The following is a 25,586-nucleotide window of genomic DNA, read 5'->3' on the forward strand; positions in this document are numbered from 1 at the left end:
CTGTAAAGGTTGCTGGTACAAGAAAAGTTTGTGAGGTATTCTGTCAGACTTTAAATGTTGCATGACTTAATCCAGTTCTGTCATTCATTATAGCTCTTGGTAGTTTTGTTTGTTTGGGTTGTTTGTTTTGTTTTTTTTTTAATTAAATGCATCTGTCCAGCATTCTTCTTTTTTTAACTCTTTGTCTTAAAAGTGGGATATCCCTACTCTGCTAGTGTGCACATTAAATTGCAGGTCATTAATGTCCAGTTCAAGTGCTGGGTGTCCTCTGGCCAAGTCTAATGACTGACCTTTGCTTATTTGAGTTGTCATTCATCATGAGATAAAGTTTGTAACCTTACAGAGTCTTCTACTTTTCTACACTGCCAATAGAAAAGCCTAAAATAGCTGTAGGTTTGGGTACTTCAGAACCCCAAAAATGTGAACCTTGCCCATTTCTAGAGCAAAGAAGCTTCATCTGATAAAATGGTAATGCATTTATGTTGGTGTAACAGTTTGCTCACTTGTGTTCATAAAATAAAAGTAAACATAGGCTTTTAGAAAGTAGTGTTTCCAATAAGAACTAAGAGATAACAAAACATTAGTATATTGATTAGATCTGGTTACTCAAGTAACAGAGACTTTAGCAGAATTGCACGTGGAGAGTTCATCCTGCTGCGTTTCAGATTCCTTCCCAGATGTTTTCAGTGGGCATGCTATTGAGCACGTGTTTTCTTATTAACATTTACCAGTGTTTGGGACTTCAGAGTAGCAGCTATTCCAGAGTACAGCTATTCCATTCTGTATTTTATGGATGAAGTTTTATCTGAAGTAGCATCATTTTAACATGCACTTAGTTTACTTTGCCAGGTATTCTTTTGGCCTGTGGCCTGTGCATGTGGTACATTGAGATCCACAGTGTATAATGGTGTGCTGAGTCTGAAAGGGCTTGAAGTTCACTCCATAACCTTAGTGAAACTTTGTGCCTCTCCAGTTATTAGGATAATTACTGATTTTTTTCTAATCTCTGCTCTCATAGAGGCAGCACTATTGTGTGACTACAAGCTGTCTTAATGAGTAAGTCACAATGTGGCAATTTTTCTGGTGAATGCTGTTGGCTTTTTCTGAAACCTTCACATCTTACTGGCTTTGTCCTTTGGGGACAGAACAGGGAGGGTGCAACAGTGGTGGCCCTAAAGTTTCAGGCAAACATCAGGAGACTTGGCAAAGCAAGCTTCTGAGACACACCATTAAATATTGGTTCAGCAAACAGTTGCAAGTGTTGCAGTTTGATTTCAGAGACACAGTAATGATTAATCTAGGCGGGCATTTTAATCACACTTGAGATAAATGCATCCTGCCTGACATCCATAAATACAAACCTGTGCTGCACTTGCTGCATTTATTACTTTCTGTAGTTGCGGTGAAACTGGAATTGATGTTCTCAAATTTGAATTGAGTCCCCAGTTTTATCTGAGGATCTGGGAAAGGTTGATATTCAGAAAGGAAAACATGGGGAAGGCTGGCCACTTGGAGCAGTTGCAGTAAACTGATTCTGAAACAGGTCTGATATCACTGGAGCTTCTACTCACAGTAGAAGTTTTGCAGTACATTTTAAACTGATAACTAGTTTTAATGTTTTAAACAAGAAAAAAAGCTTTTCAAGTGCTTAACCCAACTGAAAGCTCAGATATGATTCAGGGGAGTATCTGAGTCAGTATTTGGAAATATCTCTAAATCATGTGGGTGCCATGAATGTATTTCTGCAACTGAATTTCCCTTGCTTCAGTCTTGCTTGGGTGCATGGAGATTCTGTTCTTGGGTCTGACAGTACCCCATAACTAAGTCAGTATGAACACACCAAAATGTAACCAAGCACCTCTTTTAATACTACATGATAGTTATTCTGAAAATATGCTGCTTTTTTTTTTAAGCACTGAACTGCTTATAGATAATTCTCACACTTGAACATTTTTAAGCACTGCTATAAATCTGGAAAACATCACAGTTTCTCTTTGCTTTTTTCATGCTCTGTGGTATGGTTATCTACCCACCTGGCTTATAACTGCATGGAAAGAAGCTATAATTTGTTTTAACACCTTAAGATTTTAAGATCTGTTATACTCTCACACTTTCAAGAGATCTTAGTCATATAACCATTTTAGACCTCATTCTGCATCAAGGACTTTTAGTCCCAGATGCTTGAGTTGAACAAGAGGCTTCCTGTGTAGGAATTCACCTGAATGCAAGTTCTTGGTGTGCATTCTGCCTGTAATGCTGGCCAGGAGCACATTTCAGTGGGCTTTGGGGTGTGTTGATGTTTGCTCACAGGCAGACAGCTGTAAAGAAGCTCAATGCCTGTGAATCAAAAACAAAATATGTAACAAAAATGAGTGGGACTAGCCTGAACTGAGTTGAGGTGGTCTTTCATGACCAAAAAATGATTTTCAGCAAGACAGTGGAGTCCTGTGTGGTAGATCTGAGGAGCTAATCTGTCCTCACTGAGGAAAAGCCCAAGTTGCAGAAGAGGCTAGTAAGCTGTTGGCTTTATTACTAAAGGAAACATTTCCAAGTCTCTTTAACATTTGAAAACTTGCCTAGACACTTCTTTCTTACACAAAATAATACAGAAATGGTTTCAAGGTAAGCTTATTACACTTTGATTCTAATTCTAGAGGTGCCAGTGGTTTAAACCACATGCATATTGGTGGGAATTGAGTATTGCATTCCTGTCCCTTATCCTATAAAGGCTTCAGAGGTTGTGTTTTGCACTTTTTAGAAACTCTTCATGTTTTGTTATCAACTCCAGTATGAGATAGACCTTTAAATCCAGTGTAAATACTTAATTAAATAACTGCCTGAAATATTGTAGGCACATGCCGCTTCTGAGTTCTGCATCTGTCTGCAAGCATGTTTTACTAGCAGGAAGAAATTATGCAAGTGGTTGGTTCTTAGATTTTTGTCTGTGTTTAATTTGCTTCTAATATGCTTATAGTCAGTACTGTTGGCTTCAAATTATTAGCTGCAGGCTGGTGAACTTTTTTTAGAGTTGAAAAATTGCTTAGAGGAAAGTGAGCCAGTGGGCCAAGACACATTTTTAATGTGAATTTGTAAAGTAATGTGAGGATCTAGCAGTTACAGCTGGTGAGGAAACTTGGAGTAATGATACCTGAATATTGACCTCTCTTCATCCTGGAGTTATTTACTGAACTTAGTTTCACTTTCTGGATGAGTTTGCTTTAATTGTGATGTTGCTGAAAGCAAAACGAAATCGTATTGAAAAGAAATGGAATATTATAAGGAGGTTTTAATTAAAGACATGATTTTTTTTTTGCTTATTGTTTAATAAAATTGTAGTATAAAATGTTCCAGTGTCTTCAAGCTAGTTTTCTAGGCAGATGTTGTTGAGCACTTACACAAGAATTGATGCCTAGCACAATACAAGCAATATACATTTTCTCCAGTTTCTCTATATTAGTTCAAAAGATAAACATTGGTGTCTCCTTCATAATAAATCTTTATCACTGTACTGGCAGTTGCTAGTATAATGCATAATCTCTTGAATTCCTAAGGTACTGTTTCTATAGGAGTCTGTCTTAGAAGACAGTGTTCCTTGTGTCCTCTTATGCTTCTATTGTCAATTTTTGTTTGTTTCTTGTCTCTTAGGAAAGCCTGTGAGAGGAACATGGAGACATTTCTTTACTGTAGGCAGGATGGAGAGTAGCTGCCACTCCAGGCTGAGAGTCATAGCCCTTGAAGGGCCACTTGATATTTCTGCATAGGCTATCCAAATGCAAACTTTGCCTTGCAATCTGCTAGAGTTTGATAGAGGGACTAAAATGAAAAGGCATTTTTTTGTCAAATCATAGCCCCAGATGTTTCCTTTATTAGTAGTATAAATGCTTTTTATACTTTCAAGGCCAGGCTGGATGGGGCTTTGAGCACTGGTCTAGTGGAAGGTGTCCCTGCCCATGGCAGGGTTGTTGAGACAAGATGGTATTTAAGGTCCATCTAACCCGAACCATTCTATGATTCTGTGATTCAGTGTCACAGATGATGCAGTGAAAATCTCTTCAGGCGTGGGGCACTTATGAACGAGCTTAGATTTCAGGATAAAGGGTAGGGAAATGATTAAATCTACCTAAATGTTAGCCACTGTTGGAAGAAAGATGGTGTCCTCAGTCCTCTGAGCTGGGAAAGACATGAGGGGCTCCTGTCTGTATTCCTGTATTCTTACTGTTTTTCTCAGCATTTTGGACACCAGCCCTTTTAAATTTCTTGCAGTATTCCCTATAATATCCACAGTGGGACTTAGCATGTGTTTTGATCTGTGGAGAGTTTTTTCAAAGATGCATTGATTAAAACATGGCAACTTAAGTAGTCTGTGTGTGAATGGTGAGACAAAACAATGGCCAAGATGTCACTTAGGTCCATGCCTACCCTGTGTATTCCCTGGAGCTTCAGTGGTGCAGTGAAGACAGCGAGGGGTTTAAGGCTTCTGCTTCAACTGATAACAAGTCAGCTGTCTTGCACTTGTTCTAAGCAGTAAAATAAATACCTACAACCCAGTAGTTTTTTACAGACAATAATCTCAGGGCAAGTTGCTGTGAAAGCTCAGTACAGAAAAGAAATTGCAAAAGTAGTTTTAATTGCCTTTTGTGTGGAAGAATATTGTCACTTTTTAGATTAAATGTTCACTTTGAACCATTCTTTTGGATGTAATCAAAAGATACTGCTAATTTCTGATTATTTGCAGCTAGGTTTTTGTCTTTATTATTTTATTTCTGCTTTCTTAATTTCTCTAATCCTGAAATCCCAACTTGTATCCGAGCTATGCTATTTCTGTTTTGTTCTCTTAGAACTGGCCTTTAGAATGAATATTTTACTCCTAAAAACAATATATGTGGGAAAAAAAAAAGAAAGAAACCTCACAAAAACAAAACAAAACAAAACCCACAAAAACCAAACCCACATTCAAAAACTTTTAGAGGATAACTAATAGAATGAAGTCTGGGAAGTAATAAATACATTTCCCTCTTCTGTGCTTCCAGGTGTGATCAACATACTGCTTATCACTATTTCACAAGCAGCGGATTTCAAAGGCTTATGCTTACTAGACCTACTGGAGAATATTTGTACTAACTGAAGCAGTTTTTGCAGCAAACTGTTCTGAAGTTTATTCATACCAGATGTGTTGCTGGAGTTACTTGAGGTGACCAAAAGCCCTTTGTTGTTCATCCCATGTTCATCCCAGCTAAAAGCTTAGGCTGCTGTCCTAGAAGAAAAGTTCAAGTCTTCTTACTGACACAGCCATTTAAAATGTCAGGACTTGACTTGTTTAGAGCTGATGGTAATGATTAATTTTATTTCGATTTTTTTTTTGGCTTTCTGCCAGGCTCCCCAAATTTTGGTTTCTGCTTCTCCAGTAGGTCCAGGTTTCAGAGAAACCTGCACTTATCTTCCCTAAAGAGAAATCCAGAATTTGATCCTCTTTCTGTGAATATGGGAACTGCAGCCATCAGCATAAGGTGTTGCCATCTTGCTTCTGTGATACAGCAGTTGAATTTCTTACAGTGGCACCAAGCAATTTAAACCTGTGAATCCCTGTCTCTTGGCAAGAGCAGTGCAGGGTGGCTGAAGCACTGAACTGCTGAAGTGCTGACTGTGAGGAGAAATGTGTGCAGTTATGGGTATTTCATGCTGTGAAACTTATACGGATATTTCCTTTGTACTATCTTCCACTGCCAGCTGAACAAGAGAAGTAGTTGTGGTACAAGTTTCCTAAATTGTAACACATAGCTGAAACAGATGACTCTATGGTGTAACACTAGATCTCTTTCTAATACAAATGAAATCTTCTCCATAGGGAACATATTCTCAAAGGTGTGTCCAATTTTTTAGGGGCTTCTCCAATTTTTATGGTATAAACCATACTCTTTGAGAACTGTTGCATTGCGGTCAGGAAGTCCAGCATTACAAACACATTTTGCTTCAGAAGTGTGAACTTAAAGAAAAACCAGTAGTCAGTCTATGTGGGTCCTTGATCATTGGTCTCAAGGAAGGCTTTGCAGGGAAGCTGTTTTAAAAGCTGCCCTGAGCGTAACTGATGTGCATTAGCTGTTATCCTGTCTGCTTGTGGCTGCTGAGGAATACACAGGGGCTTTCATGGTCCTTCTCCATGCCAGAGGTGCCCTGCTGCAGCTGAACTGTAGTGCAGGGAATGTGGCCCTGTGCACATCAGGATTGTTCCTTTTTGGGGTGAGGTGCTTTTCCATCTGAGCCTTGAGTGAAACATCTCGGCAAAGGCAGAAAGAGTCTTTTCATGAGAAATAGGTGTTTCTGTTGCTTTATCACCTCTCTCAAGATTCTGAGGGGCATAAAGCAGGAGCCAGTGGATCAGGACGTCTGCAAAGATCTTGGATATTGGTCTAGTAACTTAGTGAAGCAACAGTGTAACCTTTCATTGGAAATTTATTTTAATTACATTTGCTAGACAACTTCCTTCCCACTTCATTTACACTGAAGAGCCTTAACACAGACAGGTAGAGTTGCATAGTCTTAAGTTTGCTTTCAGAAATAAATTGGTGAATGCTCTTCATTTTTTGTTATTGGGGTTTTTGTCCTTTTGGTTTTTAATATTACAGAAAGATGAGGGAAGTACTCACCTCAGACCGAAGTAATGGAGAAAAACTAAGTCCGCTCCAGGCCTAGAGAGGTATAATACTTTCACTAATCTAGATACGGCTTTTCAATGTGGGGAGTCTTTGGTATTTTAATATTCCTAGGTGTGATTCTATCATAATTCTAAAAAGACAGTAATTATTGTTGATTGCAATGCTTAGAACTTCTCAATGTTGGGAGGCTTCAAGCTGAAGTAAGTCAGTAAACCTGTAAATTGGGAAATTACAGTCCAGTTGTGTAACTACAGCAGGTAGAACCAGCTCCAAAGAATGCTGATATAACATTGAGAATTGTCATTTTCCTTTTTATTTCCTTCTCTTTATTACAATATAAGTTTCTATATCCATACTGCTGATTTTCCTTTAACTCCTACTGGTTTCTCCCGTCTCGGACTCGTAGAAAGAACTGCTGGCTCCCTCTCATTCTGGAGAAACTGCAGCATGTGCCAGAGGCGCAGAGATGCTGGGGATCACGGAACCCTTTCCCTCTTGGCATGTGCTAAGGCAGGGTTGTGCTCAATCCGTGCCAGCCTTTCCTCACGAGAGGGAGCATGAGATGAATGTCGGGATGTGTTCAAACTCCCAGTGGAGTTTCTCTGTTGCCACCTGAGCAAAAGGAGGCAGTAGCTTAGAGTACAACAACCAGGCCTGCTTTCTGGTCAGTTAAATCTGTTAAAGCTTTTTGGGTTAGCAGGGTTTTTTTTTTTTCTCAAAGGAACTGACAAAACCACTTCAGAATCCTGAACTATTTGTATCTTGGAGCACAGGTGGGGCAGAGGTGGTGGTGGGAAAGGGGAGATACACATGCAGTCAGGAGAAGAAATTAATTTTCTTTTAGTTAATAGATTTGTTAGTGGTTATTTCTTGTTTTTACTGCAAACTTGCATGTTTGCAGTATTCTGTAAATGAAGCAGTGGCCTTTATTCCACTAAAAAAATCTTAATTTCTGAAGTTCCTGTAGTTCTTGGACTGTTTGATCCTTTTGTGTATGATCAGAAGTAAATGTGAACCACAACAGTTACTGTACCTTTTTTTTTTTCTAAGCTGTGTTTTTAAGAAGTTGTCTTCGTGGTGTTCATTACATGGTCTGGAATTCATCACAGATTCACATTTTATGAATTTTCAAAATGTCCCTAAGCTTAGCTCTAATATTCAGTGTGTGTATTGCAGTGCCAAGGAGCTAAGATCCTTTTCTTGTTAAATGCTTTTTTCCATACCCATTTGCAATTTTGCATTGAGTTGCAAAGATCTATCTTTTAAGTTCTATCTGCTACTTGGACACAACATTTGTGGCCAGTAAGAAGGAAAAAACGTATTGGAAAGTGAAACCATTTTCCATTTCATAGTATTTTGGAACTGATTGTCAGAAATTTAAATAGGTTTGGGGCTGATGTATCTGTCCAGAGAAAGGCTAGGGGGTTTTCCATTGCTAACTATACATTTATTAATTGGAGCAAAAGCATTTAGTCATTTAGTTTTACTTTGCAATTGGTTGAGTTTATGCTATTTCCCCAATTAAATCTGAAGAGTAGGAGGGTAGTGTTAAAGCTTACTTGCCTGAAGTTCTTAAGATCTTCATTTTCAGCCTAGGCCAGTGAGCCTAGAAGTGCAGGTGAAATGGAGAGTATTTGCAGAAAAAAAAGAGGAATGTATTTGAAATGTCAATATACAGGTCTCAGAAGTACCTCAAATTCTTAATGCTCTGTAATAATCCATTTCTGTAGCATTGCAGAGTTTTTTAAATTTACTTTTCAATTCCTTAAGCTGTAGTTAGCAAGGTATGTTTGTGATTTTTTCCATGTTTTCTGCTTTTTCTAACTTTTGAAACAGGCATCCAGAGCAGATGAATGAGTGGACTTTGGCATAATGACTTTATTAAATTCTATATATCTCTTGTTTTTCTCTTGTTTTTTCCTTCTCTACAAGCTGAATGCTTCCCTTTTTTTTTTTTTTCCCCTTTCCTTTTTTTTTTTCTGAGTAACTTCTATTTCACTGCTGTATCTGTAGAATCTAGTATTTGCATCTGTTCTTTTATTAGACAGAAATACATTTTACCTTTCCAGTCTGGTCATTACTGGGGATGTTTTACCTGTTTTTCTGAAGGCTGATAAAATTTTTCTGTTGCCTTTGTCCTGGTAAACTCTATAGAAGTAAGAATTTAATAATATGGTGTATTACTTGAAAAAGGCTAAGAAGTCTCCCTTAAGGAAGCTGCTTTTCCCATGATTCAGATGCTCAGCATCTGAGCACTGTTAAATTGACTTGCAGAAAGTGGATAAATTTTGGTAGCCTGCTGTAAAAAGGACGTGTTCAACACCTCTATCTACTGCTGCTGAGGAAGGAGTTCTGGAGAGTGGTGCTTTTTGCACCCATGCTTAAAATGTTCTTGCATTTCAAAAGGTGTGCCGCTTCTCTTCAGTTCATTTTTCAGGAAAGTAAGACAGCTTATCCTTATATTTCCATGAAGGCCAGATGTGCTGCTGGAAAGAAAGCAGTCAGTGTTATTACTGAACACAGTTTTTGCCTCTTCATCTCTGTTTTGCATGGCATAATCTGAAAGTGCTGAAAGCCTCCATTCTAAAGGGAAAGGTTTTCATGCAAGGGAGCATTCAGAGTGCTTAGGACACATGGTTTTCTGCAATGTTGTGCTTCTCTAGTGGAGAAGACCAAGTGTTTGATTTGTTGTGCACATGGTTTGGGATTAGATTTGTCAGCTGAACAGCTGAAACGTGTGTTTTTTCTCAGCTCTGTTTTTACTTACACTGAAGTAAAGTATATTTTGACCAGCCAGAGGGATTTCCATGTGATACTCATGAAATTAAAATGTGGGGGTGGGAAGTTCTGTTTTCCTCTGGTTTTGTGTAAGAAGTTGTATCTGGGTGAGGATCATAACAACCTGCAGTTTTGAGACAGGCAAGACTTGATGGTGAATGTGTCTTTTTTTCCTATCATACAGCTTACTTCCAAGAGAAATTATTTTATTGTCTCCTTCGACAAAAAATATTAATTTTTGCTTAGTTTTTTTTCTTGCCCTCGCCCTCCAAGTACAAGAAGGAACTCATTGCTGTACACTGAATGATGTCATTAGTAAAATCAAATGTTTCAAACATTTCTTTATGTAGTGTAATACCAGAGTCTGCACATCAAAGCCTTTGTGTATCTAAACACTTAAAAATTAGGTTGGTTTTGTTTTTTCCTCATCATGCCAGATATAACAAGCCTACTCTCACTGCTTGTTTCTTCTGCATTTGCATAGTTCTTCCCATATAGAGTCTCAAAACATAATTTTACATACTACATTTTGTGCACATCAGTGGTTACTTACATCTGCAGTTACTTGCTTTTCTTTTTCTGAATTGCTTGCTCTGTGAACTACTTCCCTTTACCCAAATTGGAGTTGGAATATGTCTTGTACAAAAAAGAAATTGAATAGTTTGCAGAAGTTAGAAACCTTTCCTTCTTCCCCTGGAAAACATTGTACTTATAATTCTGGACATGACAGAGAACAAGAAGTCTTAAATCCTTATGGCAAATTATCTTCAACAAGCTCCACATGATATTTTTATTGTTTAAAGTTGTTACTGTTGAGTTTACCGTTCAAGTCTAGGAAATGTCAGCTTCCTATGTGCTGAGTTGCTCTTTGTACACTCAGCCTTACCCCACTGAGCATTTCTGTAAGTTAAGGATAATTTGTGCTGATACTTCCTTAATGAAATCTTCTACATAAGCTGGAAGTCTCACTGTTACATTCTTCTCCACATCCAGGCTCGTGTTATGTATGATTTTGCTGCTGAGCCTGGAAACAATGAGCTGACAGTCAGTGAAGGGGAGATCATCACCATCACCAACCCGGTAAGAAACCTGAGGTGGAATTGGCTTCAGTGCACTCTCCTGACCTACTTCTTCCTGCAGATGGAAGGAAAGTGGTGCTGGTGACATCTGAAAGCCCTGACCACCCTTTCCTGAAGAATTAGCAAAAACAAACAAAACAAACAAAACCCCCCAAACAGAAAACAGAATACAAAGAATTTTCTAATAATCTTGTGGAAACAAATGCAATGTTTTGGAGGATGGGGCCTTCTCAAACTGTGCCCACACACTTAAGAATGTGCTCAGCTTTGTTTTCCTCTAAACAGAGCTGAGAAACAAGAAAGAGGAAGGAACTAATGGTGGTGAATGCCTTTACATCTGAATGCCTTGTCTATTTTTGTGTGCCTAATATAGCACATTTTGTGTGGATGTAATCTTTCAGGTGCTTGCCACTTGCATTTAAATGTGATATCCAGCCCACTTCTAGGTTTTGAGTTTCTGAATCAATGACTTCAGCGTTCCAACTTTGGTAAAGAACTCACAACAAAAGTTTTTTACTGAAATTTTGTGTCCTTTCATAATTAAAGAAATATGGACAAGGTATAGGGAAGAAGTGGTGAAAATACAATCACAATGCTATCAGGGCATTGTGGAATGAATAGGACTTTTCAGCACTGCCATTTGATTTATGTCCACATTTTGAATTTCCAGGTACTTTAGTTCTCCTATATAATTCTCATTCTTGGTAAAAAGGTATTAGTCAATTCTGCTTTGAATCAACTAATTTTTGTATAATGATATGGCTTAGTGGATACACTTACCTTTTAAAACAAAAACAAAACAAAACCACCTGATCATGAAGCCAGGTCTTATTTATCCATTTGTATAAAACACATGGATTCTACAGAATAAACTGAATTCTTTGAAGAGCCTAGTCATGTGTAATCCTGATAATTTTTAGCTCCACTGTTGTTAAATACTTGAAGCAGATATTTAATAGAGCCAGCACCCTTTTGGATAGTCTGCTCTGTGAATTCGGGAGCTTAACGCCATTTCACAAAAGTAAGAGTAAATATAAATAAATGGGTCACCACTTTTAAGCTGGTTCTCATTGACCAAGACATCTGTGGCTTAAGGCAATATACTCAAAACCAAGTAAAACTTTGTTTTCTGCTGTCCATCACAAGATTGCCACAAAGGCTCTTGATCTTTTTTGATATGATAAGTTTGGATGGCAATAGCTTAAGTCATGCAAGTCCACAGATGATTGCTTTTAAGTGTAGCAGTGCAGATATGACTTCTGGCTCTTGCAGTTTAACCAAGCTAGTTGAATTTATAATTCGAGATGTCTAATTATTTTTGTGTTATTGAGTATTAAGCTTTTAGGTATGTAAGAAAAACTAAACACAAGTTGTTATTTCACTAACTGCTTGATCTTTGCTGCATAAAATCTTAAATACACCGGCAGGCTTCTCCTTGTTGGAGTGCCTGTAATGTGCAGGATTACAAAAAATTTTAAAGTGAAAGAACAAAATTGTGAATAAACAAATACATCAATTAAAAAGCAAATTAAGAAAACCTAAAATTCAGTAATTGCTGTCTAGTATATGTGTCTCCAGTTTTCATCTGTGAACTAGCTTGACATATAACTATGTGTTCTGTAAACTGCTTGGTTTAAAACAGAGCTGCCTTATTCCAGATAATGTTGTCCTGGAATTGACTTCACTTAACTGCAAAGGTCTACAGAGCTTTCTTAGTGTATGTGGAATATGTGTTTGAAAAACCCCAAACAATATCAGGATGTCCCACTGAGATCAGAGCTGAACTGTTGTTAGTTCTTTCTAATCTAACAGCATAAAACTGCCTCTGAAAAGAAATGTGAAGCAGAAAGAATGAGTCCAGACCTCACATGGCATGTGGCTTTTCTGATCTTGAGAATGGCCTTGACATTTCTGTGGGTGATAGTTCTCACTCATCACACGTCTCTGCACCGTCAATAAATGACGCAGAGATTTTAGAGATATCACCAACAGTTTAATTTTTTGAGTCTTGTTTCTTCATAGTTTATTGATTAAAATTAATTAATTGAAACTGACATACTAATAGCTGTGTTTTATGCAGTTTGTGGCCAGACAGTTGACTGTGGTTTCATAAATGATCAAAAGTGCTGAAAAATCAACCATTTTTCCCCTTCATGCTTGTTAAAAATCTGAAGTCCAGAATAGCTGTGTAAAACCAGCACAGTCTGTGGTGTGTTTAAATGAGTATCTGCTGCTTCAGCAGCTTTGAGCTAGTTTGTTCAGTTACACAGTCACAACTGTTTTGAACATTGACAGCAAGATAGTGCTTCCTGCTGAGCATTTGACATTTGACAGCAAGACAATGCTTCCTGCTGAGCTGTTTGAAGCATGTTGTGGGATCCATCTAGCAAAATTATTTCTGTATTACTTCTTTTAGGATGTTGGTGGAGGCTGGTTAGAAGGAAAGAACAGCCAAGGCGAGAGAGGACTTGTTCCAACAGATTATGTTGAGGTAAGTGACTACACTGCTCTGCACTAATAAAGCAGAACTACTGAGAAGGCCATCTGCTGATTTGCTGACCAGACTGAAATGCTCAAACAGAAAGCTTGGAATATATAATCTCATTGTAGCAATTGTTGCTGGCTTTGGAAACCAGTGCAAACATGACATCCAAAGCTCCTGAGCTTCTTAGTGCTTTCCCAAGAAATGCAACAGGAAGCTGTCTATAGTAAATACAGCTGATCTGCAGAACATGAGTTGTTTTGAATCTGCTTTGGGTTTTGGGGGTCTCATAATCAAATAATTGGGTTTTTTTCTGTCTGAAGATAGAAATATGGAAGTGAAATGAGTAATGCAAAGTTACACTGGTGTTGTTGTGGCAGACTTGCCATATGCTCCTAAGTCTGGAATGGAGCCACATTTCTGGGGCTCAGGATGTGGGTTACCAAATCCAGGGACTACTCAGCTTTTCTTCGTACTGAGACCCTCTGTTGTCTCTTCAGTGTGTGTTGTTCTGATTTTTGTTTAAAGGCCAGTGGTATTATTTTGGGTATGGAATGGGATCTCAGTGCAAAGACTGGAACCTCATTCACTCTTGGATGGCCCAGTGGCTGCAGGTGTGCAGGTTGCTGGTTAGGTGGGTGAAGACTTTGGCTGTAATTCCTGCAGCCTCTTAAGACATGTGCCTCTCTTCCTTCACCAGTGCTGTGTTTATTAAAAAAGAATAAAGGGGGGAGGAGGGGAAGGGAAAGCAGGATCATGCTGGCTCACATGACTTTGTGTTTTTGCTTCAGTTGGTTAGCTCATGGTCTGGTAGCTTTTGGCTCTCTAAACTTACTGTCCCAAATCCATCCTCTGGGCACTGAGTTCCCAGTCTCCAGGCACTTATAGTAACAACTTTAATCCCTAAGGAATTTATAGATAGGTGTTCACTGACACAACAGTCTTGCATATTGTAGTTGTAAGGCAAACTAGTTCCATCTGGTGTGGAAGTAAATCGTCTAGATATCATGTCAGTTTCTTGTAAAAAATTCAATTGAATTTGAATTTTAAAAGGTTATGTGCAAACATCTTAAAGTCTAGTGATATGAGTGTTAGGGTGATTATATATGATAAAGCATAATTTGATTAATTGAAGCATGAAAAATCTTTCTCAACTTTTTCCATTTCAGATTATAACCGAAGGTTCAAAAGATGCCATTAGCTGCGGTAACTCATTAGCTGACCAAGCCTTTTTTGATTCCCTTTCTTCAAACACAGCTCAGACCAACTCTGCTGCCAAAAGCAGTAATCAGGTATGTCTTGTGGTTTTTTGGGCACTGTGGGCATGGAAAGTTTTGTTGATGTAATTGCTTGCTGTACTGTATTTGTGGACCTTCATGAAAGTACTAATTAAAGTAATTGTGTTTTCATTAGGGAACACTTTTGTTGAATATTAATGATGTGTGTGACTGCTCAGATATTGTCACTGCGGGAAAATTTAGTAGTCTTAACACTTTCAGAAATGGAGCATTTTTATTCTTTCCAGTCTGCAGTGATGTAAATCTGTGATTCAGTCTCTATAAATGCACTCTTAGTAAATTTATTTTATATTCAGGCTACTTGTTTTATTATGCTAACCTTATTAAAGAACTACAGCTTTCTTGTTTGATGTCTACTAGAATTAAGTGATCTATACATCAGCAGCTAGAGTGAATGGATATATCTCTTTCTTAGAATTTTATTAAGAGTAGTTTCTTGCATTAAAAAAGATGAAGCAGATTCATGCATTGTCAGTTGGAGAAGAGGCTGACTTTGGGTTTGCTGCAAGAATATTTTTGTCCCTCTATTCACAGCTTTTTGCCTGGTGCACCAGTTCATTAAGCATGAAATATTTTGTTTCAGGTTACATATCTGAGGACACATTATCTTAAACACAAGCTGTTTATTATCTACAGACTGCTGTATGTCCCACATGTAGGAAGTTAACCATTTTGAAGTCCACAGGTCAACAGAAGAACAAAATCTCTCTTTTTTCCAACAGCAGTATGCAAAGGTCTTTTGTATTGGAAAGTAAATGCTTTACTTATGGAGACAGCTGGGGGGACACACCTGGTTTGTAGGTCAGCTAAATATCAGCTATTAGTTTTCTTAATTGCACCACAGGACTTTGACATGAAGTGAGATCTTTTGAAAACTCTACATGGGACATTTTTGTATGGCAGTGAACATAGCTGTTCATTGACTATATAGTGTTTGACCTGGGCTTCCTTGTAGTCAGTGGACAATGCCAGGACTATTATTCTGTGATTATGTGTTCTCACTAGAGGACTCCAAACCTCACTGTGACTGTCTCAATGTTTATTTTTTAAATTGCTAGCCAGTTAAATATAAAGTTAAATGCAGAACTCTTGAAATGCCTCATGAGTTTTTCCTGTCAGACTGAGCCAAAGGTATTGATTATAGGTTAGTTTTCCCTCAGTAAAAATTGCAGTAATTTGAGTGCAGAATGGGGAACCCCTTCTCCTCTGTGCTGTTACCCTTGCCCCTTTTTTTTTCCCTCCTGTAGTGTTTCTAGCAAAACTTTGCATCTGAGGAGGCTTGAGATATTTACAGCAGCTACTTGCTGCCAAATCAGAGAGTAGTGTTTCTCAGAGGAGAAACATAACTTCATCTGATCTAGGAAGAATTACTTACTAAGACAATACACAGAATATTTTGAATTATGATAGAGGTATCTGTCAGAGCTTGTTCTGTGCTTAACACAATGCTTGTTCTTGGGGAAAGGAAGAAAAAAGCTCTTGCTTCCATAGAGGGAAAGGTTAAAATAAAAGTATCTGTTATATTCTAAATAATAGAGAATTACTCTGGCAATCTGGTCTTGGAAGTTGCATTTCTGGAGGAGTGAAAAGCTTGAAAATATGGTCACTTTACACTGTAGTTTACACAAGATCAACAGTATACTGTCCCTGTAGTATGTACAGATTGCAGGGTTTTTCATAGATTTTGGAAAAGAGTAATTTCATGAAAACAGCTTGTCACATTTGCATCAGTACCCTACTCTTAGAAGTGTCCTGTTCCTCTCAGTTATTCTTCAAATGCTGTGTGAGATGGCTGGGAGAACCACTATACTGCAGTGCATTATGGTAAAACTACATTGTTGACATGGAGAGGGAGAGGGAGGAGGACAGTGTGCACCAGGATGCAGTCTAGGCTATGCAAGAATCAAGGGGAGCAGGTTTCATCAGGCTGGTGTCTTTGGGTCTTCAGTTTTCTTGGTTTTTTTTTCATAAGAGGAACCATTCTGTTGTGTGGTCAGGATTTCATGTCAAAAGTTATTTTAATTTTCTCAAGTCTTGTTTTCTTTAACTGAGTTCAGTAACTGCTGTTTGGTTATATGTGTTTTCTAGAAAATTGTAGTTCTTGATTTGAAGACTGGTTTCCTCAGCTTCTGACATATATCTGGTAGTTTTTTCTAGTGGCTTATAGCTAATGGGATTTTAATTTGTATACTGAGCAGTCTGGAAGCAGTTCTGGCTTTCCCTTTTGGCTGTTAGGCCTTTCTCCCAAATCAGAGAACTCTCTAGTGCAGGCATTTTCTCCTTGCAAAAATTCTATGGCTACTTGTCTTCTTAATTAAGAAATTCTGTCCGTTCATTCTGTCTGTGTGGTGCAAGACCCTATTTTCTTGGTCTCGGGGGAAAAAAGCAAGCTTTCTTCTGCAGTGACTCTGATGTCGTGATGTGTCACAGGGAGGTTTCAAGTTTATTACAAGAAATCTTTATAGAAGCAATTCTAAATAACCAGGATGTTTTAGGATTTTTTTCTTAGTACTATTGTATTGAAGAAATGGCTTTCCATAAACATTGACGCTCTAACATACACGTGGTTGCACAGTGCCCCCAATCCCCAATTCATAAGTCAGAAGATGTTCTCAGTCGTAGAATTCCTTCCATTCTTCTAACAGTAAGGAAAAAAAAAAACAACCAACCAAAGCAGATTGTTGTGTAATCTTTCAGTACCAAGCTTTATTAAAAATAATACATCTGGCTGAGTTAAAATGTGAGTGTGGTACTTTTTCCTTTTCTATTTTTGGGAGACCATTTAAACCGCAGTGCTGTGGTTTAACCCTGGTAGGCAGCTCAACCCCTCAGCAGCTTATCACCCCCTCCAAGGAGTGGGGGAGAAAAGTGGAAGGGTAAACATGGATAAACTCTTGGGTGGAGATAAAGGACATTTAATAGGTAAAGCAAAAGCTTCACATGCAGTCAGGTGTTCAGGCATCTCCAGGAAAGCGGAACCCCATTATGCGTAACCATTACTCAGGAAGGCAAATGCCCACTCAAAAAACTCTTCTCCTTCTTCTCCCATCCCTTTTTGCTTTCCAGTCGAACAAGAGAGTTTTGGTTTCCCGCTCTGGAAACCATCACTTTTTTGGTGTTAAGAAAGCATCATTGATTCAAACACTGTTCTGTTCCCTGTCTATTTTCCTAGGAAGGTTTTTGTTGTTGTTCAGTAAATAATCTCCTGAAAAGTATTTAAAATCAATAATTAAAAGCAGTTTCTTTTCCTTCCTTTTCTTCACTGAGAAAGCCTCAGTAACCACAGCAACACTTTGATATTGTACCCTACCTGGGTTTGCCACAGATGTAAAGTGACAGTAGAAAAGAGGCACAGAAATGCTTCCTAGGGAGAAGATCCTTGGCAGTTCACTCTCTCCAGCTCATTACTTGCATCAGCAGTGTCCCAGCAATGGCTGCCTAGGTAAAGTTTGCAGCTGCTCTTTTAAAGAGCTATCTGAGAAGATGCTGAGGACATTGAAGCAATCAGAGGAAGCAGTGAATGCTTTTCCCTCTGAAAATGAGGGAAAAAAATGACTCAAGGTGACTATTTACACACTCATAAGAAGATAAGCAGATAGGATTATTTAATGTTGCTTCTGCCCATAACATTTGTGCTTAAATGTCTGAAAAGTTTTAAAAAAATTATTCAAGAAAATACAATTTAAGGAAGCCTTAGGTGCCAAGGATAGAGGCTTGGCTTAGCTTTTGTATGAGCCTCATCCTGTTTTGACCTGGTAGCCCTTGGATATAGAGAGCAGAGGGAATGAGTAATCTTTCTTCTCTGTCGATCCACTGTTCCTCTGAGTGGCAATGCAAGGTGCTAATTTTAGACTGTCGTTTGGAACAGTCAGTGAGTAAGTATATCAGCACTTACGCTATTTCTATTTGTTAGAATTGCATATATATATGTATCTTAAAGTAAGTTACCTGTAGACTCTGTTGGTATTGGAATAATACTGGCAGTAATGGCACTGAAGTGAATATAAATTCTGTCAGGTTAAACCTAATGAAACTAGCAAATACAGTGAACAAAAAGATTGTAATTTTGTAAGATGCTTCATGTGTTTTTCTCTTATAGTATTTCTTTGATACTGAGTTTCTTCCAGGGACTGAAGCAATAGAGGATATTCTGTTTCACACTTTTACATAGTGCTTCTTATTGCGGTTGACCAAGAGATTATTATCTTGGTGGCATTTGGAGCCTTCATAATTTATGTATGTATGGAAATACAATCATAAATGTAAAATTCATTCTGAGTTGTCTCCTCCAGCTGTGTTGGTTGGGGATTTTTTTGTGGTGGTCAAGACTAGTGCTTCTCTAGTTACAGATGTATTTGCATTTATATTGTATTTGTGTATTATATTGTATATTGTATTTGCTTGTGTTTCAGGTTCAGAAGCTGCTGTTTTAACAGCAGTGATCTCTCTTCCCCTGTTCTGAACCACAACTTGTGGTATTTTTTCATCTGTCTAACCTAAGACACTGAAAGTTGTGAACAAGCATGAGCTCTCTTTTAATGATAGTGTTTATCTGAATTATTTAGATTTTGTTACAATTGTATTGGCCCAAGCTAGTTCTTCTTACTGAGAAGTTTAAACTCTCTCTGTACAGTAATTTCATTAGTGGTCTGTAAGCAGACTGTATGTACAGCTAGCCATAATGTAGGCCAGCTGTTGACAGCCTGCAGCTGTGTAACCTGCAATCTTGAACATAGAATAGAAATGCTATAAATTTCAGTATACTGTATATTTTAGTTTATATAGTTTCTCCTCCCTTCCTCCTAGAGATCAGTATAGCCTTTTTTCTTTTTTTTTTCGCCTCTCTGCAGAATAGAAAGCTAGTATTAGAAATGTATAAATGAAAATAAATTGGAGTACTGCCTGTCTGTTTCAGGGTGGAAATGGATCACAGCTATATTGACGTAAGAGCTGTGGATGTGGCTTTCCTATATTTGAGATACAAAAATAGTTCTTGTATCAAACTGTAAGTTGCATTTGTAGAGGAGTTTGTTCCCTTTTCTTGACACTGATTCTCTAATCACTGCAAAGTCCAGTTCTCTATGAAAATGACTGTACAGTTCTTCTTAGTTTGGGATGAAATAAGTATCCTGAGAGTTTGCATTTTTGTGAATTACGTATTTTTCCATTGATTCCTTTTGACCCTAGAGAATCCACATGTTTTGTGTCTTCAGTTATGCTGTGGGCAGAGCAGCAGGGCCCCATGGGTAGGTACAGGAAGCATTTAACAGAAACCTCTCATGTTTGTATTGTTTTATCCCGTGGTAAGAGTGAAATCAGTTGGGATAGTTTCTCTCGCAGAAGAAAAGTCAGATAAATGGAGTCCTGTGTGTGCAAAACGTTTTCTCTTCCAAGTGCAGTGGGACTTATGTATAGACAGGATGAATGAATAGTTAGCAAAAACACTTAGTTTGATGTCCAGGAGCTGAGGCAACTCAAGTTACCTGGTATGTAGACATAAGTTGTTGAACATGCATAAGAAGAACACTAAGGAAGCTATTGCCAAAATTTTACTTCGTATCTTTCAGTTTTTTTGCAATGAAGTGCTGGAAAGGCAAATTGTCATTGTTAAATTTGCATACCATAACTCCCACTCCCCCTCCCTGAATTGCTGTGAGCAGCAAAAAATGCTAAGTTTGAAGAAAATAAATATAGTGCTTCTATTAAGAGTGCAGTATTCTACTCATGTGGAAATTCTGACATGCATGTTATTAAATTCCTGTAACAGTGTTTCTGTTCTCTGATGATTCTGTGTGTGTAGTAAAGCAGAAGTATCATCACAGGAAGTGTAACTCGCTTGTACTTGACTGGGTCCAGTTTGTCTTGTTAAACCAGTATGCTAAATTATATAAAATATGCAGGTAGTTCCATGGGAGTTACAATTACAGTTGTAACTTCTAGTTCCTATTACAGATAATGACACTATAAAATCCTCTATTGCTGTGTGTAATTTTAAAGCAACTCTTTGCCCTCCACCATCTCAGTCACAATACTGCATTCAGACTGGCAACAAGCATTTGTGACCAGCTCTCATTTAAAGCAAAGTACAAGGCAATGGCTTCTCTACAGTACTGGAAACAGTGGCTTACTTGCTTTGAAATGAAGCACATTCACATATTAAAAACAACCGTCCAACATACGACAGTGATTTTATCAATTCCAGTTACAGAGTTTTCTTGAATTTTTCTGTGGATTACCCAGTGGAATGCAAAGGTTTAGGCAGGAAGTTGTTAAACTAGTGTAATACTGTGATCACTCCTTGCCTTCATCTACACCCACACCCTCAGGCAAAATCTGACCATTGAAATAGTTTTCCACCATTTATAGCGTTGGTTTGCTTTTTTTTCTTGTTCAGTTCACAAAATTGCAGAATAGGTCAGGTTGGAAGGGACCACAGTGGGTCATATGGTCTGACCTCCCAACTCAAGAAGGGTCATCCTACAGCACATGGCACAGGATTGTGTCCAGATAGTTGTTGACTATCTCCAGTGAGAAAAATTCCACAACCTCTCTGGGCAACCTGTTCCAATACAGTCACTCACACAGTGAAGAAATTGTTCCTGATGCTCAGGTGGAACTTCCTGTTGTGCACCAGTTTCTGTCTTTTCCTTGTCCTATTGCTTGGCACCACCAAACAGAGCCTGGACCCATCTTCTTGACACCCTCCCTTCAGATACTCATAGACATTGATGAGGTCCTCTCAGTCATTTCTTCTTAAGGCTGAACAGGCCCAGCTCCCTCAGCCTTTCCTCCAGTCCCTTAATCAGCTTTGTAGCCCTCCTTTGGATCTGCTCCAAGGGCTTCATGTCTGTCTTACGCTGAAGAGCCCAGAACTAGACACAGGTCTCCAGATGAGGCCTCACCAGGGCTGAGCAGAGGAGCAGGATCACCTCCCTCAACCTGCTGGCAATGCTCTTCCTAATGCAGCCCAGGACACCTTTGGCCTTCTTGGCCACACTGCTGGCTCATGGACAGCTTGTTGTCCACCAGGACCCCCAGGTCCTTCTCTCCAGAGCTGTTTCACATCAGGTCAGCCTCCAGCCTGTCCTGGTGCCTGGGATTGTTCTTCCCCAGGACTCTGCACTACCTTTGTTTTCATTTGACTTCTTATTTCGTTGAGGTAGCCTTGTGGTCTAGTTTGGCACTGACAGTATAAAGAATATTTTAACTTGCTAATGGTGACAATATTGTCCACCCTCCTGTGAGCATTTCTGCCAGCTTGCGCACTTATAGTGCCACCCACATGGCACAGTCCCCTGCACCACAGCAGGGGGCTTACTGCCATATGTAATTTCCTTCCTGATTTTTTTTATTGTTTTGTTTTTGTTTTGTTTTGTTCACTGAGCATGTGGAATCATGGGCATTTGTAATTGAAAGTGACAAACTGAAAATAGCTCTTCAATTCCTCCAACAAACAAACAAGACAAAACAAAAAGACAACTAGGGAAACCCCTCTCCTCTGTTTCCAAACAAAAATAGAGTGCTTTTCCCAAAAAGGAAGGATAAAACCTTGCTTAATCTTTGTAGCCTGATTCCGAGATGTCTAGATTACACTAGACAGCATCAAAGACGAACAAGGAGTCTTTCTTCTCTTTCTGGCATTGCTGTGATTGCTACTTAGCAAACTGTCTGAAATTTCTCATCTGTTTCAATAAGAAACCATAGAAAGAATTGAAATCAGCTTAACAGAAGACAAGGGTATAAAGAAGTGACTTGATTGCCATTTACATGTGCAGGTGTGAGTAACAAAAACAGAAGCCTGAGAGAGCTCTATTGAATAAATTATGTAGGATTTTTAGTGTCTGAAAGTTGAAACTAAGCAAACTTTAATTTAAAAAAAAAAATTCCTTGAAGCAGTCAGGGTGAAAATAGATATGTTTTCCCTCCCGTCATCCTATCACTGAGTATTCTTTACTCAAGTCTAAATTATGTATCTTTCTAAAACACCATTCCGTATTTCAAAGACGGATTTTTTTGAGCTGAATCAGGAGATGATAGACAGAAATCCTGTGCCTGCACTGTCCACAAGCAATGCAGCCCCTAGTCCAGTTTGGTTGCAAATAACCTTACAGGTAAGGAAATGGGATTGGAAACAGGAAAATAACAAAAAACTAACGGCTCTGCTCTTCATGGTAGCATCTCAGTTTGTCCACTGGTGGTTTAGATTTATTTCCTGCTGAAAACAAGGAGTGTCCAGTGGGTGTGGATGGGCTTTGTGTTGTTTGTGGGCAGGCAAAGCCCAGCTGCTGTGCAGAGTTATGAAGAGGGCAGTGGGGTTGGTAGTGGAGGTGTTGGATGATGGTTTCCTCTGGAAGGAAGTGAGAAGACAGGAGTGGTCGAGGGACAGATGGGTTCCTAGGACAGTTTTACTACAGCCTCCTTGCCAGCTGCTTCTGGAGGTCATGTTGCTTTCAAGTATTTATCTGCAGGAACATTCTAGAGTCTTAAATCCATAAGGTTGATTATTCTTTAAAATCTAGCCCATCTCCACTTTTGCTTTTCCTAGAGGATTTCTTTAAGGATGTTTATGTTGTACTATAGAAAAGAGGGCCTTCCTTCAGAGGTGGAATAAATTCCCTGGACCACAATGCTAAGGTAATGATCTACCAAGAAGAAAGCTTAGCCATAAAATATTGTGGGTATGGCAGCTGCTTCAGTTATCTGCTAATGTGCACACTTGTTCTATCTTAAACAGCACAGTGAATGCAGTTCTGTGATTGCTGCAGAGTAAGCTTTTAGCCCTTCATCTTTCTTCCTGGAGAAAAACACTTGATTTTTAAGGTGTTTGTCTATATACTCAGTTGTTTGGGATTTTTAAAATGTATCTATCAGAGATTGTTATCCAAAGAACTTAAGTTTAGTGTAATGTCTGAGTATGCTTAAGGCTTTGTTTCCATGCAGGTAACTAAGGCAGCTATAAAACTGCAGAGGTATGTTCATTCCTGTGAGCTAATCAGCTAAGTCACCTTGACTTTTCTTGTGTTTTCTGCCATTGCTCTGTGCTGTCTGTCTCCTTTAAACCCCTCTTCAAGAGCATAACACTTCTCATTGCAGCTTTGGCTGTCCTGAACTTCCTTTGATCTGATCAGGCTTACTTTTGCTACTCACTGCTTCAGCATGGCTTCTGTCTCTGAGTAGATTTCAAGGTGTATTTCTTACAGTTGGAGGTCATTATTTTTGATGGCACAGTTAACCTAGGTCTTTTCTGGGTACTTAAATTAGTTTTATCATCTGAACCTTGTGTTTGTTTTGGCTTTTGTCCTTCAGGAGTAGAATGGATCTATTTGTCCGTCTGGGACATGCATTAGTATAAGGAAGGAGCCTGCCAGAAACAAATTAGTTGGCCAGGAGATCAAATAAAGATTTTTAGCCAGGGCAGAGAGACACCTCTGTGCCTTAGCTTAGCTTTACTGTCTGTAGTTTTGAATTCTCTGGAAAACAGCAAATATGTCTCTTCTCCTATTTAATTCATGATTCATTTGGTAAAGATACAATTTGATTAAAATGTGGTCATTCCACTTCCAAGCTGAGGGCTTTTCTGTTGTGGTGGATTTTTTTCTCATTCAACTATTATTAGATCTTTAAAAACATACTAGGCTTCTCTTCTCATCCCCCAGGCCCCACAGGTTTCTGTAGTGAGTTTGAATCTGCCCTTAGTGGAATGCTCTTACAACATTCTATAATGGTTCCCTCTGTTGTCAGTTCCTGACATAGCCCTTTAGCCTTGTTTTTTCTCCTAGGACAATAGGAGTGAGCAAATCCCTAGCAGTCTACAAAAGGGAGAATTGGCTGCTTTTTAGCAGTTTATCCTTGAATTTAATCTCAGTGTACTTGTTCAAGTTACCTTGGGGAGCAAGGAGATGCAATGCTTCATTTGAAGGCTGATCAGTTTCTTAGTTGTGTGGTGTGGCATTTCTTTTTGTGTACATTTGAGAAGGCTTGAATATTTGGATATTAGGTGTGCTGTATCAAATTATATTGACTAAATATCAGCTTCTTGCAAGGACTCTTCACCTTTTTTGTGACGACTAAGGAATTCACTCATAGAATTATCAATTTCAGTTATGGAAAACTAAAGCTGTAAGAAACATGGCTTTTAATCACCTGCAAAATACTTGATGGTTTAATTAGGGTTTATTCAACCAGAGCTAGGCCACATAAATGGCTTGTTGTATGGAGATTGTCACTGCCGAGATCCGCGGAATTGCTCACTGGAGCTGAGATTACCCTTTTAATAACTGGCATGTCTTTAGTTGGTCCTCCATGATGCTCTAGGACCTTGAGGATGGCAGGCCTGATTCCTCAGCCCTCTCCATTGTTTACTGATTGTTGACTGCCACTTAGGAGTGTCCACAGTATGTGTGCATGTAGGAAAAGCTTTCAAGAATGTTGAAGAGAGTCCTGTAAGTGCTCTTTGAAGTTGTTGTCTATAGATTCCTAAGCCATCTCTTACTCTCGTCCCCAGTGCTTCAGAAAGAAATGGGGACCCTTTGGCTGAAAGGAACAGAGGGGAGACTAGCATATTCCATCCTATAGGTGATACACCTAGGGGCAAGAGATTACCCCACAGCTTTCTTGGACACCTCAGAAGTAAAATTTTCTGATTTGAAGAGTGCTCCCATATAGGTACATGGAGATAAGACTTCTGGAAGCACAATCTGAGTAACACATTTTCCTTTGCTATACAGCATCTGTGTGTATCAGCATTTGTCTGTGAGTGTGATGATTGCTCTTGAGAGTCATTCTTTAGTAGTGTCAATATTATTGCCTTCCTCTTTTTTGCAGCAGTTTTTTAGGTTTCTTTACCATTTACTCATGTACTAGATTTCACATGAACTACTACAGAAAAGAGGAAAACTTTATTCAGTCTTTTGATGATCATGCCACTTTGGGCTTTCATTTGCTAGTGATCAGCAAAACATATATTGCAGAAGCATAGGTATATTAATATTATGCAAACTACTCTTTTCTAGGTGCTCCAAGTTATAATAGAAGCAAGCATGCTTTTCCATGTGGTTAGGCCCCAGCCCTGTGTGTTTTCATTTAGCAAAGAATGAACTCTGACTGTTGCCATGTGTGGTTATTTCTCTTTGCATAAACACATACCTGGTGAAAATAGGAAGAGAGCAGACTGGTATAAGCTACCAGCAACTTCTTTGTAATTCGCTCAAAGTAGCACTGGGTATCAGCTCTCCAAGCATATTGCTCAAACAAACAAACAAACAACAACAAAAACAAAAAACCCCACCCCAACAAC

General features: G+C 38.7%; 1 protein-coding gene across 2 annotated transcripts in view; it reads left to right on the plus strand.

Annotated features, from left to right (window-relative positions):
* Positions 1–25,586, plus strand: part of SNX9 (sorting nexin 9) — an 86,267-nt gene that overhangs the window by 32,872 nt on the left and 27,809 nt on the right. For both annotated transcript variants that reach the window (XM_063390186.1, XM_063390185.1), the window contains exons 2-4: positions 10,425–10,511; positions 12,927–13,001; positions 14,162–14,284. In XM_063390186.1, the coding sequence (XP_063246256.1) occupies positions 10,434–10,511; positions 12,927–13,001; positions 14,162–14,284 (276 nt within the window). In that variant the 5' untranslated portion in view covers positions 10,425–10,433. The remainder of the gene's footprint in view (positions 1–10,424; positions 10,512–12,926; positions 13,002–14,161; positions 14,285–25,586) is intronic.

This window comes from Prinia subflava, chromosome 2, assembly GCF_021018805.1.
Source record: "Prinia subflava isolate CZ2003 ecotype Zambia chromosome 2, Cam_Psub_1.2, whole genome shotgun sequence".
In the NCBI taxonomy this organism is placed as follows: domain Eukaryota; kingdom Metazoa; phylum Chordata; class Aves; order Passeriformes; family Cisticolidae; genus Prinia; species Prinia subflava.